Below are 13,581 nucleotides of genomic sequence, written 5' to 3'. Positions count from 1 at the left end.
TAGCTTACAGCTGTGTGTCACGCTCTGGTTTAGAGTGATGCTTACTGAACTGCTGGACAAGTTGTGCCTTACGCCTATTGACTAGAAGAGAAACATCCACTCCATCTACAGCAGTCTGTATTTTTTATTGTTTGTGTTATGATTAAATCACTCCAAAGTATGACATGTTTGTGTACAGTAGTATAATATTCCAGCACTGATTAAATGCCATCATGAACGGATGCTAGTTTAGCCCAAATGGCTCAGATTCCATGCATCACAGCATGCATCAATCAGTTGGTGTATGCTTTGCAATCTATTTGGTTGCTGTTTTCAAAAGCCAATCTTTTAAAAAAAAAATGAAATATGTTTTTAGGGCATTTCTGCTTTTATTGGGATAGAGACAGTAGAGATTGACAGGAAGGATGGGAGAGAGAGGAGGGATGACATGCAAGATAGGTCTAGGGTCGGAATCGAACCAGGAACCTTGCGATTACATGGTAAGCGCATTAGTGTGCTACGCCACTAAGCGCCCCCCAAAAGCCAGTCTTTTATTTATGCCTGAAGGTGTGAGTTGATAGCGACTGACCCCGGACATTTGACCCCAATGAGAACCTCAGTTCCCAGGCCAAGTTATTTTTATAGGGACTACTGTAGGAGAAGTCAGGCTTGATTGGAGAAGCGGATACTTAGGCTTAGGCAGTCAAAGGGCAGTAGTAGACTCTAATCTGCTATCTGCAGCAGAGCTGACATACTCAGCACTTGAGCCAGTTAAAATGTAATGGACTTCATGGAGATGCAACGTTGCACTTGCTCCATTGACTCCTGTTTTGCTCTGACACTGCATCTCTGCGTCTGTCTTTTACTCCACGTCAGCCTCCTGCTTCACAATCCCCCCTTTCCTGTTTTCTATTTTCAATTTTTCACTTAGAGAGGCCCTTTACACTGCACATATGAAGGATTATCTTGCTGGAATGTGTGACAAGGTCTTTTCTCTCCTCTCCTCTACCTCTTTTTTATTCTTAATTTCTTAATTGACTTTTCCTTACAGCTCTAATGCTCTCAGCACCGCTTACTCACCTCTGAGAGGAAATCCTGAGCGCTTTAGTAAAGATTACAGTGCATTAAAGTCTTGAGCCCTATGAGAGCCCTGGTATCACTGCTTCTTATACACTCCCGTTTAAATGCTCTCGTTCTGCTGCCCCAGGGTCTGAGACCGGGGTAACTAGGGTTTGAGACAGTAACTGAATTAGTGGCGGTCCTGCATCATAACTCTCTGAGAGTCAGGTTTTTGTCCCGCTGGTACACTCTGTCCTTGGCTAAGGTAGGGAAAGAAGAGTTGTGAGCACACACACAACTCAGCTGGAGGGTAAGGCCTACTCAGCCCTGGGCTCGGAGCCTTGGACACAAGATGGGGCTGGGGAGGGGGAGAGGAGCGGAGGGAAGTTGGGATCTAATCACATTAATGGGCTCCTCCTTGGACTCAGCACTGTGTGTGAGCGAGCGGGAGAGAGAGAGACATGAGAGAAAGACTGTAGAATAGAGACAATTGGCAGCCTTTAGTGATATCCTCTGTCTCACTCTCTCTCAGCAGGTCATCTCATACAGTACGTTCCACAGTATCTTTGCCCTGGTTTGCTTGCTTTGTCTCATGGTTTCATTTATGTTTCCCTATCCTAAGGCACTGAGTGTTTTCTTTTCTCTTTTATCTCGTGCTCTCTCTCTGTGTACTCTGTGATATGCCTGTGATGTATGTTTCTATCTTTATTCCCATGCTGGGTGTTCCTTTATGGCCCGTCTCTGTGTGTCCTGTGTGTTCTGCTCATGCCTGCAGCAATCTCCTCTCCTCTGTGTGTTGAGATCATGCTGCTGTTCTGTTTCATTACACGCCCCAGATCGGTGGATTTGTGTTTTGTGAGGATGTGTGCTCAGGGGAACGACAGGTAAAATCCCACAGTAATGCTCCCATCAGCACAGCAAAACATGCCGAACTCCCTCACTATCTCCCCCTCCCACTCTCGCTCTCTATCCCTCACTCTCCTCCTCCCTCTCTTTCAGGCTCCCTCCCCCTGCTCTTCCGTCCTTATCTCTCTTTCTCAGCTTTTGCTTTCCTTGGCTGTGATTCCCGGGCCCTTGCATGGCCTTGCCTCCCCACTGACCAGAGGGATCAGCATGGATCTCATCTTACTCATCGCCTCACTCACAGTTGCGTGACCCAGTTGGGGCCGGCGCTCGGCTAGCTGGAGCTGGGCTGTGGAGGAACCCTTCTCTCACCGTGGCCTCGCATGGTTGTGTTCCTCCTACTTCAGTTGCCCAAGTCAGTACGAGGAGCCATGTTAAGAATTGCATCCCAAAAGTGCTTGTTCAGGATGGTCTTTCCCTATGCCCTACGTACCAGAATGAGCAGTGAGACAGACGTGGTCCTGACTGAGGCTAGAGCTTAGAGTCAGACTCTGCTCTGAGCTAAATCGTGTGTTGGCTTCGGGTCCCCCCACTGTCCGTTTGTCTGTCCATCCCACCACCCCAACCCTAGTGGACCCTCTCCTCCAGCCCCCCCTGCTCCTCTGTCACCTCAGGCTGTGGCTGGCCAATCCTGGCTTAGACCGATGTGTCAGGCCACTGGTGTGGCAGGCCTTATACAAACACACACACATACACATACACATACACACACTCACACTCCCATCCAACTGGCCTTGGAAACTAAGCACTGTCCTGGCTCAACTTTTTCAACCTCACACCAGGCAGCTCATTGAGTTCTTGGAAGTCTGGCCATTTCAGGACAGCCCCTAGTACACTATTGAGCACAACAGAGTGTGTTATTTCTGGAAATTAGCCTGCTAATGTGTCCGTGCGTGTCCTGCTGCTCTGTGCTGAATATGTAGTTGTGCTGGTGTGATTGGCAGAGTAGTGCTGGGTGACAGCAAGTCCTGACTGTGAGGAAAGGGGGTCAATGAGGATGTATGATGACACACACACACACACACACACACACACAGGATGCTTGACCTTTGTTGTTCTTACTGTGACAGGAGGTCAGAGATCTGACATTTCACTAGGAAGCTGTAATGGATACTCAATAACTTATGTCTGGGATTTGGAAAAATGTGTGCATGCAAGCACACAACACAAGCACTCTCTCCTTCTCTCTTTGTATTTCTCTTTCTCTTTCTAACACACACCATCAGCCTTCTGCCCTATGGATATGGCTTTTGTTGTTCTGTGAGTCATTGAGATCTTCCCTATTGGACTGTGTATAAAGTGAGCTGTGACTTAACTCCTGCACACAAGCCTGCCCTCAGAGACGGACGGGGGGGAGCCATGCGGAGGAGGATTCACTAAGGACTTAGGCTACTCTGAGAAACACATTACCATCAGCTTAAACTAATTGGCTGAACATTAGATGTTTGTGTCTCCTCTCTTTAATGACAGTTACCTCAGGTCATTCTGAGTATTTTAAGGATTTTTTATTTTATTTTATAATTTTTTTTACTTTTGTTTTCTGACAATAGGCCAGAGGCGGAGCTGTCGTTAGCTCATACTTTGATGAAGGAAACCAGTTGGTCTCTAGTCATTTTGACTCTTCCCCCCCCCCCTTCTTTCTGTATTTCTCTCTCTTGCTCGCTCTCTCTCTGTCTTTGTCTCTCTCTCTCTCTCTCTGTCTCTTTCTCACAACCTCACTCTGTGTTCTCTCTTTGTCCTCGCTGTTGTTATTCATTGTTTGGTTTTGTCTACTATGGAGGCTTGGAGCCACACAATAGCCTTGTTATCTAGCATTCTGTGGCCCACTGAATGTGCAACACTAGGTCCTGACTCCTGGTATACCCGCACACACACACACACACACACACACACACACACACACACACACACACACACACACAGAACAGCAACAAGAATATGTTAAGTGATTGATGAAACAGACATTCAAGCTCTTCTGTGTGTCCACACGTGTACTGGTGAGTGTGTAGCCTATGTTTGTGTGTGCCCACCTCTTACACTGGATAATGGTCTGAAGTAATCTAAGGACGGCTCTTGACTGTTATATTAATTTAAAACTACTACCTTCTAACTTCCCCATTGCATGGCTGTTCTGTCTCTGTCCTTGACTCTGGTCTTGCCTCCGTCCTGCTGCCCTGCTTCAGCTTCTGCTACAGTAGGACACAGCAAACGACCTCCTTCTACTGTTCCCTGTACCTGACCCATCACCAAACCACATCCCACGTCTCAAATAGGCCACAGTGTTTTATGAGTGGTTTTAGAGAGGCTACGTGTGGGTGACTTCATACCCTGAGCACAGTTAAGCACTAGTCGTCAGACCAGTCACCTTGCTGATACAGTATTTAACCACTAATCAGCTCCTGTGTGTTTGTGTCTGCGTCCTCTGTCTCTGTCTCTGTCTCTGTGTCTGTGTGTGTCCGTGTCCCCCTACAGGACACAGGCAGAGATGGCTCATACGTGTCGCGGCACCATCAACCTGGCTACTGCGCACATCGACACTGAGGACGCCTGCAACATTGTCCTGAGCAGCGGCGGCCGCACCTACCACCTGAAGGCCAGCACAGAGGTGGAGCGCCAAAGATGGGTCACGGCGTTGGAGCTGGCCAAGGCCAAAGCCATCCGCATGATGAACGATCAGTCCGGTAAGAGCAGCCGTGCGCTGGATTAACGGAGTACACCTTGATGGAAGAGTACTCATTTTCTGCTGCAAATTTTGAAATGTCTGTCTGGTAAAAACCTATGGCAGTGGATCCTTGATTTAGGCCGTTGTTGCCATAGATTTGTTCCCAATGACTTACCTGGCTAAACAAAAGTGTAATAGATACAGGAGAGGAAGGAGTGGCCGGTTGCATATCTGCTGTCAGAGTGTACTGAGGCGTTGCATATTGTGTGTCTTGCCTAAAGGTATGGTTGTTTGGTTGTACAAATGCCCATGAGGTAAAAAGTGTGTCACATCGTGTTTCAGCATGTTCACTATGTCACTGTGCCCAGTCCAGCTTTATTTTTAATACGGCCTCTGGTCTCCCCCGGCATTTGTGGCTCAGCATAGCTGACGTTTCACTCAACACTCTTTCTAGAAAACCCTGCTACACTAGGTCTTCGACATGGTCAGAAGAGGGCAGTGTGGTCCCCCCCAGCCAGGTCGGACACAGACTACTGTATGCTACCGTTACCATGAGACCCAGCCGTTCATTCAGACTCTTGACAACAGAACTCTCTCCTTTCCAAAGGGGCTCATTCTTGTAGGTTCTGATTGGTGTCTGTGGTCAAAAGGCTGTGGGAAAAGCCTGGGAGGGCCTTTCTTCTTCACGTTTCACCCTGGCAACAGCCCAAACCCTGCCTGCTCTGGTCCGGTCTGCAGTACACAGTGTCCCCTCTAAGAGACATGCTGCTATATATTTCCCCTGGCCTCCATTTAAAAGACAGCTCCCTAAATTTAGTGTGAGGGAGTGAGAGAATGTGAATCTAGCTCAACTCACCACTTACATTAAAGTGGTTATCAGAAAGGCTTTGTCTGTGTGGTGTGTGTTAAAGCAACGTTAGGCCCTACTTGAGTCTATGTGCAGAGACGAGAGTGCGTGCGTGCGTGCTCAGACAGACCCACATCTGACTGTGTGTCGAGTGTGTGGGTGTTAGGTCCCCTCTGTCCCAGGCCTGGTAATTGAGCCATCTCTCATGTCTCTCTGACCTCTGTGTGGGTGGGGAGTGGACACCACACCAGTGCTCCCCTGGTGGACTCATTATCCTAGCAGGGGCGGAGAGCCAGGTGGCTGACAGACACACTGGGCTGGAGCTCACAGAGAATGGAGTTGGTCTGGATCATTGCTGATTCATTAGGACACAATAGGAGGAGAGACTGATAGGACCAGAAGAGCGATGGTACGATGGGTATATCATGTCAACAACTTGGGTGGGCATGAGTGGTCGAGGACTCAAACAGATGTTAAAGCTAGATCTTTAAACAGAGATCACTGTTCTTTCTTTTTTTTTATTTTTTTATCGCTACTGTAAATTCGGGCCATACTGACTGATCTGATCAGAGTCACAATTAGCTGGCTATTGAATACTGTAGGCCCAAACCTTTTTCTCAGCTCTCTGTGAGTATGCCTCTCCTCTCCTCTGCTCTCCTCTGCTCTCAGCCTGTGGGCGAACACTCAGATGACACATCTTTGTTTCTCCTGCCTCCCGACAGAGTCAGCCGTAACTCTAAAGTTGATTGTGCTTCTGACTAGTTTGACTCACTAACCAGTGTCTGTTCTGGTTGGGTTTAGTAGCTTCAGTAGCTTATGTTAGGCTACAAATAAGGCAAATGAGTTCTCTGTTTGTTTGATAGACTCCCGTATTTGGCTGATGATTTGGCTGATGGCTGATTTCTTCATAATGTGCTTGAGATTGCCTCTGGTGTCAACCGTAGAGTACTGCTCATGTCTCTTGATATCGGAGTGGGAGGCAGATCTCCATCCAACACCTGAGGAGAGGAACACACAGCATGTTTTCACAGTACCGTAACTCACTGTGTGGAATTGAATTGAGTGGATTGAGAAATGTGTCTGATTTAAGTTTTGCCACATGAGAGAGAGAACTCTTCATCAACAGCAGATTTAAGACATGCCTGGTGACAGTGTTTTGTCACATTGTATTGCGTATATCATTTCCCCCACCACCTCCCTCCGTCTCCCAGTTCAGAAGCACGGCTGTCACCTCATCTCCACCTCTTATTGATCTCCTGAGGGAGGTGGAGGAAATGTAGGTCACGTCTCACGTCGATATGGAGACGATAAAACTCTTCCTCACAGTGACTGGTTGTTGTGCCTTGTTCTCAGCACCGGCTGTTTTCCCTGTTTATTTTGGTCCCATTTCTCCTCAGAGCAGCAGTATATTTTTAAGACTGCGCTCCACAGCCTCCGTCCTGTACTGTGTGTCTCTGTCAGTATTTGGTCCATGGTCCACCTTTGAACAATAAGCCTCGAACAGGAAAAAGACTGACCGCAGCTCCTGTGTGAGAAAGTCAATTCCCCTTCACTTGATTCATTTGTAATTAGTGACAGACTTGCTCACATCCATACATATTATTTATTCATGATAAGAAGCAGTGTTTTTATGGTTGAACAGCATTAATTCCCAGGACCTTCATTGCCCTCTGTACATTATGGCTAATACTGTTCGCTGTGTGTGCAGCCTATTCAAATGGCCACCAGGTGGCATTGTTTCCCCTTTGCCACCACCTCTGTCGGTGTGTTTTCCTACTTTTTGTTTATAGTTTGATGATAAATGACCTTTATAAATGTAGGCTAGCAAGAAAATGTGTAACTTGTAGTTGAAGTAGTTAACCAGCTGAAATACAAATTGAAAAGAAATTGCGCTGCAATAGGTACCTAAGGAAAATTGTCTTCCAGTGTAAATGAAGGGACATTTAGAGCGGTGTTGTGTGGACATCAAAGCAGCTCCTGGCCAGGGAGGGGCCTCTCCATGCAGCTCCTATCAGCTCTTCAGACAGTGAATCAGACTAATGGAGGAGCTAATCGATTAGCTCAGGTGGGGTGAGAGAGAGGAGAGAGAGAGAGAGACACACACACACACAGAGAAAGAGACACAACACAACACCACAAGCTTTCCATCCATGTCTGACCTGCTCAGCCTGTGACCAGCCTTTTTAGCTCACAGTTAAAGCCATGCATCCATATGTTGATGAGCCTGTGAGTGAACTCTTCTATATGTGATGTGTGCGTGTGCGTGTCTGCGCGTGCGCCCGCTCTGACTACGCTACACTGGCCTCAGCTCTAGGCCACGCCTGTTTGTTTCCTCTCCCCCCTAACGGTGGTCACCGAGGAATAGGATGCACCTTTTCCATCCGCCACACAATTTCCTCACACGCTCTCATCTGTCACCTTTCCTCTGCTTTCATCCTCTCCCCCCACCCCACCCCACCCACCCACCCACCCACTCTCTGTGGAGGCTGAGTGGGTCACGGAGGGTGATTCTCTGTCCATGGTACTGAAACATACAACATACCAGTGTGGGGATTGATTAGGAATGTCTCTTGGAGCATGTTTCACTGCTTCCTTCTGCTTCACCCCACCCTCTCTCTCTCGCTCCCGCTCCGTCGCTTTCTCCTCTCCCTCTTGCTCCTTTTGCCGGCTGTCTCCCTTGCTTTCTTTCCCCACACTCGCTCTTTCACTCTCTCTCCCTTGCTCGCTCACTCCCTCGCTCGTTCTCTTGCTGGCTCTGTGTTCCTCTCTCACTCTTCCACCCTCTCTCTCTCTCCCCCTCTCTCTCTCTCTCTCTCTCTCTCCCCCCCCCCCCTCTCTCTCTCTCTCTCAGTAAGCTATTTACTGTGCTTTTCATTCAGAAGGGTTCAGTCCTGAATGGAATGACCTTCTTCTGCTTTTTCCAACTCATGCTCCATACCTCTTCCCATTCCTAAAGAATTCCTCTCTTCTACGGACTGGACTGGGAGCAAGGCAGAGGCAAGAACAGGCACATTTACCCCTGTGAGTAAGTACAGAGCTTTTTCTCCATTCATCTTTTGCTCAGAGGTGAGGGGTAGTTGAAAGTATCGGGGGGTGTCCGTGTGCGTGTGCGTGTGTGTGTTTTAGTGGGCTGTGTCTCCCTTCTGGTTGGTTTGTTGTGGAGTAGTTGAGGTAAGGGTGAGTCGATCCTGCTCTCTCTGCTCACATTGGCTATGTTTGGACACAGGTTGCTGTTAGTATTCCCAATCTCTCATGATTCTGACATTAAAGATGCTCTAGTTCATCCATTTATTCATGTTTGGGTTCTGTTAGGTGTTGTACACTGACCTTGCTTGTGTAAATTTGTTGTTTGCTATTTTGAACCATTTGCACCGCTATTTCTTAGCATTTTAAGTGCTCACATTCCAATGTGCTCTAGAATGACCTGAAAATGGGGGGGGGGGGGGGGGGGGGGGATGTGTTTTTTCTGTTAGTCAGTCAGTTTGTATGTCGTGTTCATGCATGAGTGTGTCTGTGTTTTGTCTTGTTGGTTTTGTCCTGGATGTGCAAGCTTGGGCAGACAAACACAGGCTGGTTTGAAGCGCAAGCCCCAAGTCTCTAATGAAGCTGAACAAAGCCTGTCCTAGGGGAGGGGAGGGGAGGGGAGGGGAGGAGAGGAGAGGAGAGGAGAGGAGAGACAAACATCCCTTACTCCTCAGAGAAACCTTTGAGATCAAGTCCAGTTACTCTGATACTGTACTAACATGAAACAACCTTACCCAACAGGATACGTATTTGTCCTCTTCCACTCCCTGTCTCACTACCCTCTCCCTCTCCCTCTCCTACTCAGCCAGTTGCTGTTCTGTCCCTGTGAGAGGAGGGCAGCTCATAACCCCCATCCCATCGCCTCCATGTCCTTGGTCATGTGTCGGCCTATCGCACTATGCTTTGCCTGCTGGAATAGTGAACTGAACTGCCTGTATTACGTATTCTACCTTCACTCCTTTCTCTCTCACATTTCTCTGTCACCTTTTTTCTCTCTCCTCTCTCTCTCTCTCTCTCTCTCCCCCCTCTCTATCTCTGGACTTGGCTGTCTCTGCTGGCATCTGTACTCTCAGGAGGGTGCCTCTCTGTGAGTTTGAAGCTCTACTGTCACATACTGAGTCTGACCTTTTTGAACTCACAAATTCCCGAGATGAACAGCAGAGAACTCCAGGGCCCATGAAATGCCGCCCACTTCACCGCCATGCCAACAGATCAGTCTTTCTCTCCTATACCTCCTCTCTCTCCTTTCTCTCTATCCCACTAACAATCCCCCCTCTCACCCCTTCTCTCTCTCTCTCTCCACTCTAGTTTCCCACTCCCATCATTCTCTCGCTCTCTGTTTTCCTCCCACTTACATTCTCTCACATACTTCCCTCTTTCCCTCTCCTTCTTTCCATATCTTTCTCATTGTCCCTTGTTTTTTCTCTCTCTGTCTTCCTCTCTCTGTCTCTCTCTCTCTGTCTCTCTCTCTCATTTGATCCCATTCACAGGAGACAGGGCAGGCAGTGTCCCAGATCTTTAGCACAAGTGTTTTGAATGGTCTTTAGATGCCCCCCACCCCTCTCCAGGGGAAAGAACAGCCTGGACTGGACGGATGCCGTTTCAGTCCCTCCCCTTCCATGTCACGCAGGCAGAAGTCTGGAGCGCTAAAGACAAGACACTGCATCGCTCTCTCTGTTCCTGTTACATTTGACACTGAAGTGCGTTAGGGTAGGGTGAGTCTGACACTGTTCTCCCAGTGTGTGTGTGTGTGTGTGTGTGTGTAGTGTGCTGCATATATCAGTCACTCAATTACACCAACCAGTCTCAGTTTTATGGGTCCGTAGTAAACTATGTTAATCACTAAAAAAACTGTCAAGGCACAATGGCTGTACTTTGTGAAGGCGATGTGACGTTCCAGAACACACTACACTGCTGGTATTGTGTGCGGTTTTGCTGTACTGGGATTAGTGTCCTGTCCTCTCCATGGCTCGAGTGTGTCCAATGAGGATCTGTATGCTGCTTGAAAGACAAATCCATTGTTATGCAGAATTAAGTTTATGTATCCCAGCCAACACACACACACACACACTAACCTCTCAATCCACACTATCCTCTCAAGGACTTGTGATTACTGGAAAGTGCGCACTCAAAAGGGAGGTGGTTTTTCTCTGAAAACAGTGTATTAAACTTGGAGGGATAGAGGTTTTTGATATTCCAGCTTGCTCCGGTTTCCTCCTAATTGGATTGCAGTCCCATGGCTTATCTAGATCAGTTGTCATCTGCAGCTGATTACCCTCCCCCCTCCCCCCTCCCCCCTCCCCACAGTGGGCTTAGATGGGTTTAGTACAACGGTAATACACAGCAGCCCGGGAGCATGTGTTCTCTCCTGTAAACTCTGCTGGGCTTAATCACAGCAGATCACTGACACGGTCAAGTGGATAATGATGAAGGAGTGTCTGGCTGTGGCAGAGAAAGGTGTCTGTGTGTTTGTGTACGTGTTTGTGCACCTTGTTTATGTGCGTTTTACATGTTGAGCTGTATGTTCACTCGTGAAATAGAGTTGGGTGTTACTGTACTTGATGACACCATTCATCCTCTCATCTCCTCCTCCTCCAGTCCAGTCCCTCTCCTCCTGTGTCTCCATACCACCCACCCACAGTTGTTTCCAAGCTCATTGGCAGGCCAGCGGCAGGGCACAGAGCAGGCAGCAGCTTACCCTGACCCACCTGGCAGGCATCCTGGCATCAGCCGGCCTGGGCCTTCACACACACACACACACACACTATGGAACCAAAGATCAGGGATGGTAGAGTGGGCCCCTCTCCTTTGTCCCTATGGCTTGAAGCCCTTGCTCTCAGTGGTTGGAGCCAGAGCACCTCCCAGGAGTTTCTGTCCCACTACTATAGTCTTTCTTCAGTGTCATCTTGTGTTTTCTCATGTAGGTATTGGAAGACAGTATATTTGCCGGTTAGGGTTACGCTTACGTCCTCTGTTTGGTTCAGGATCACTCTGCCAATTGGGTTTATGCCAAGCCTGGCAGGATGGGAGGAGGGGAGGGGGATGAAGAGTCTCCATACTGGTGGGAACAGCAGGGGGTGGAATAGTAAAGCAGCTGTATTGTTGTCTGGTGGATAACGTTTGCTTACCCCTCAGCACAAGGTGGTGTCAGACCCCGTACCAGGCATTCAGTGGCTGGGGTCTAGCCTGTCACCTTCCCTGTCTGTGGTCAGCTCTGTTAGCTACCTCCTCTGTCTCCCTTCCCTGTGGTCAGTTCAGCTAGTTTTCCTTCTAGACCAGTTCTATTGGTTGTTTTGTGAAATGATGATCTTAGGTTAGACTATTCTAGACTATTCTCAGTTGCTCACTGTCAGTGATTTGTGTGTGATTTGCCATGGGATGGAATGTATACCTCAGTGCTGAAAAAATGCAGAATGAAAGTGTGCATTTGTGTGTGACTGTATGTGCTCCCAGTTGCTGGGATGACTCATAGCCCTGGTGTAAGGACAGGCAGCTGTTATTGCGCTCTGCTGCGTAGGGCATAAATATGAAGTGTTGTGTCAGCCTGTAATTGCCAAATCATCAAGTCAATGCAAACCCCCCCCAGACTGCAATAAACCATGTGAGACGCAGGCAGGAAGCAATCACTCTTAGCTCCTCAACCTCCTCAAGATCCTCAACCTCCTTTTGATGATGAGTTATTATCACCATAGGATGAATATCTGCCCATTGAGAGAGAAATAAAATTGATTGTATTTCATCAGAAATCATGATGGTAATTTGTATTTTTTCCTGGTATCCTGTAAGGACATCTTGTATGCCTTGTAAGGACATGTTCTAAAGCATTGCTTCTTGGGAAAATAATTACCTTCCGAAGAAAGTCATACTGCCTTTCCTTTTACACAAGTCAATCTCTGTCTATTCATGCTAACCATCGTTCCTAATCATCTTTGAAATTGGCCATTGCCCACAGAAAGTGTCCTTTAGAAAGTCATCTTTCTCGTTAAAATCTTGCTCCTTTCCTTTGAACTCCCCACTCCAGTGGGTTTGGAACTAATGAGCAAAGAGCTTTTTGATTCGGGCTGTGAGGAATGTCTGGGGTTTTATTTTCTAATGCAGTAATTGGTCTAATGAGAATGATATTTCTACAGTTGAAATGTCCTCACTCCTCTTGGTCTGTGTAGTGTGGTGTGTGATGTCTGGTGTAGTGTGGTGTGTGATGTCTGGTGTAGTGGTCCCTGTTACTGAACTGTGATTTATGACTAGTTATGGGACTGAGTGGCTTAAAGGGCAATATTACTGTACACTCAATTGATGTCCATGTGTTTACAGAAGTAATGTAATGTTGGGTAATGTAGTGTTACAACAATAATTGGTGCACTGGCTGTCGTAATAATATGTGGTTAATGTGGTTGTGGTTAGGCCTAAATTACCTGATGAAAGGTATTGCATTCAGAGACGATTGCTAGAAATCACCAATCCCCAGCCCCTCCCCCAGACAGACATACACAAACAACATACACAGTCACACATACTGTACACACAGCTTATCCACAAGTAAACCAATTTCATCTTGCACTGCGCTTCTACCCACTCTCTGTTAAAAAGTAAGTATGATATGAATCTCAAACACCGTGCACTCTCTCAAACACAGAAAATAACTGCCACTTCTTTCTTTTAGTTTTCTTCAAGCCAACAGTCCAAAAATCACTAGCAGCCTCGGTACACTACAACTCTTATGCCCTCTTCCTCTGGGACGGATTGATGTTGTGTGAAACATCGGAGCCAGAAGATATCCAATACCAATATGCATGCTTGTGTGAACTGTTTCCACCCTTACACCCTCTCTCCCTGTCTCTAAGCACAAAGAGCATCATGTTGCATTCAGGGTGATATCAATCTAACGGAGTGTAAAACACAGTTTGCCACTCCAACCTTACACACTGAGATCTACTTCATAGCTCAATGTAGCAGGGTAGAAACCATCCAGACAGCTGTTCTTCAGTAAGCGGTATGTGTGCACAAGTGACACACGAGAGATGCTTATCTTTGTGTCTTACAGGATTCAGCTCGCATGTCTTTTAATATCAATTTTACAGCCGTTGTTTATGAAGGTATTATGTTATGT

General features: G+C 47.4%; 1 protein-coding gene across 1 annotated transcript in view; it reads left to right on the top strand.

The window, feature by feature from the left end:
- osbp2b (oxysterol binding protein 2b) overlaps window positions 1–13,581 on the top strand; it is a gene marked incomplete at its 5' end in the record, with an annotated part of 39,466 nt that overhangs the window by 2,098 nt on the left and 23,787 nt on the right. Inside the window, one exon of the mRNA XM_083674102.1 lies at window positions 4,414–4,622. Coding sequence (XP_083530228.1) covers window positions 4,414–4,622 — 209 coding nt within the window. The remainder of the gene's footprint in view (window positions 1–4,413; window positions 4,623–13,581) is intronic.

Source organism: Argentina silus, assembly GCF_951799395.1.
Source record: "Argentina silus genome assembly, chromosome: 7".
NCBI lineage: Eukaryota > Metazoa > Chordata > Actinopteri > Argentiniformes > Argentinidae > Argentina > Argentina silus.
Note: the sequence above shows the minus strand (reverse complement) of the source record. Positions and strands in the feature narration are given on the sequence as shown.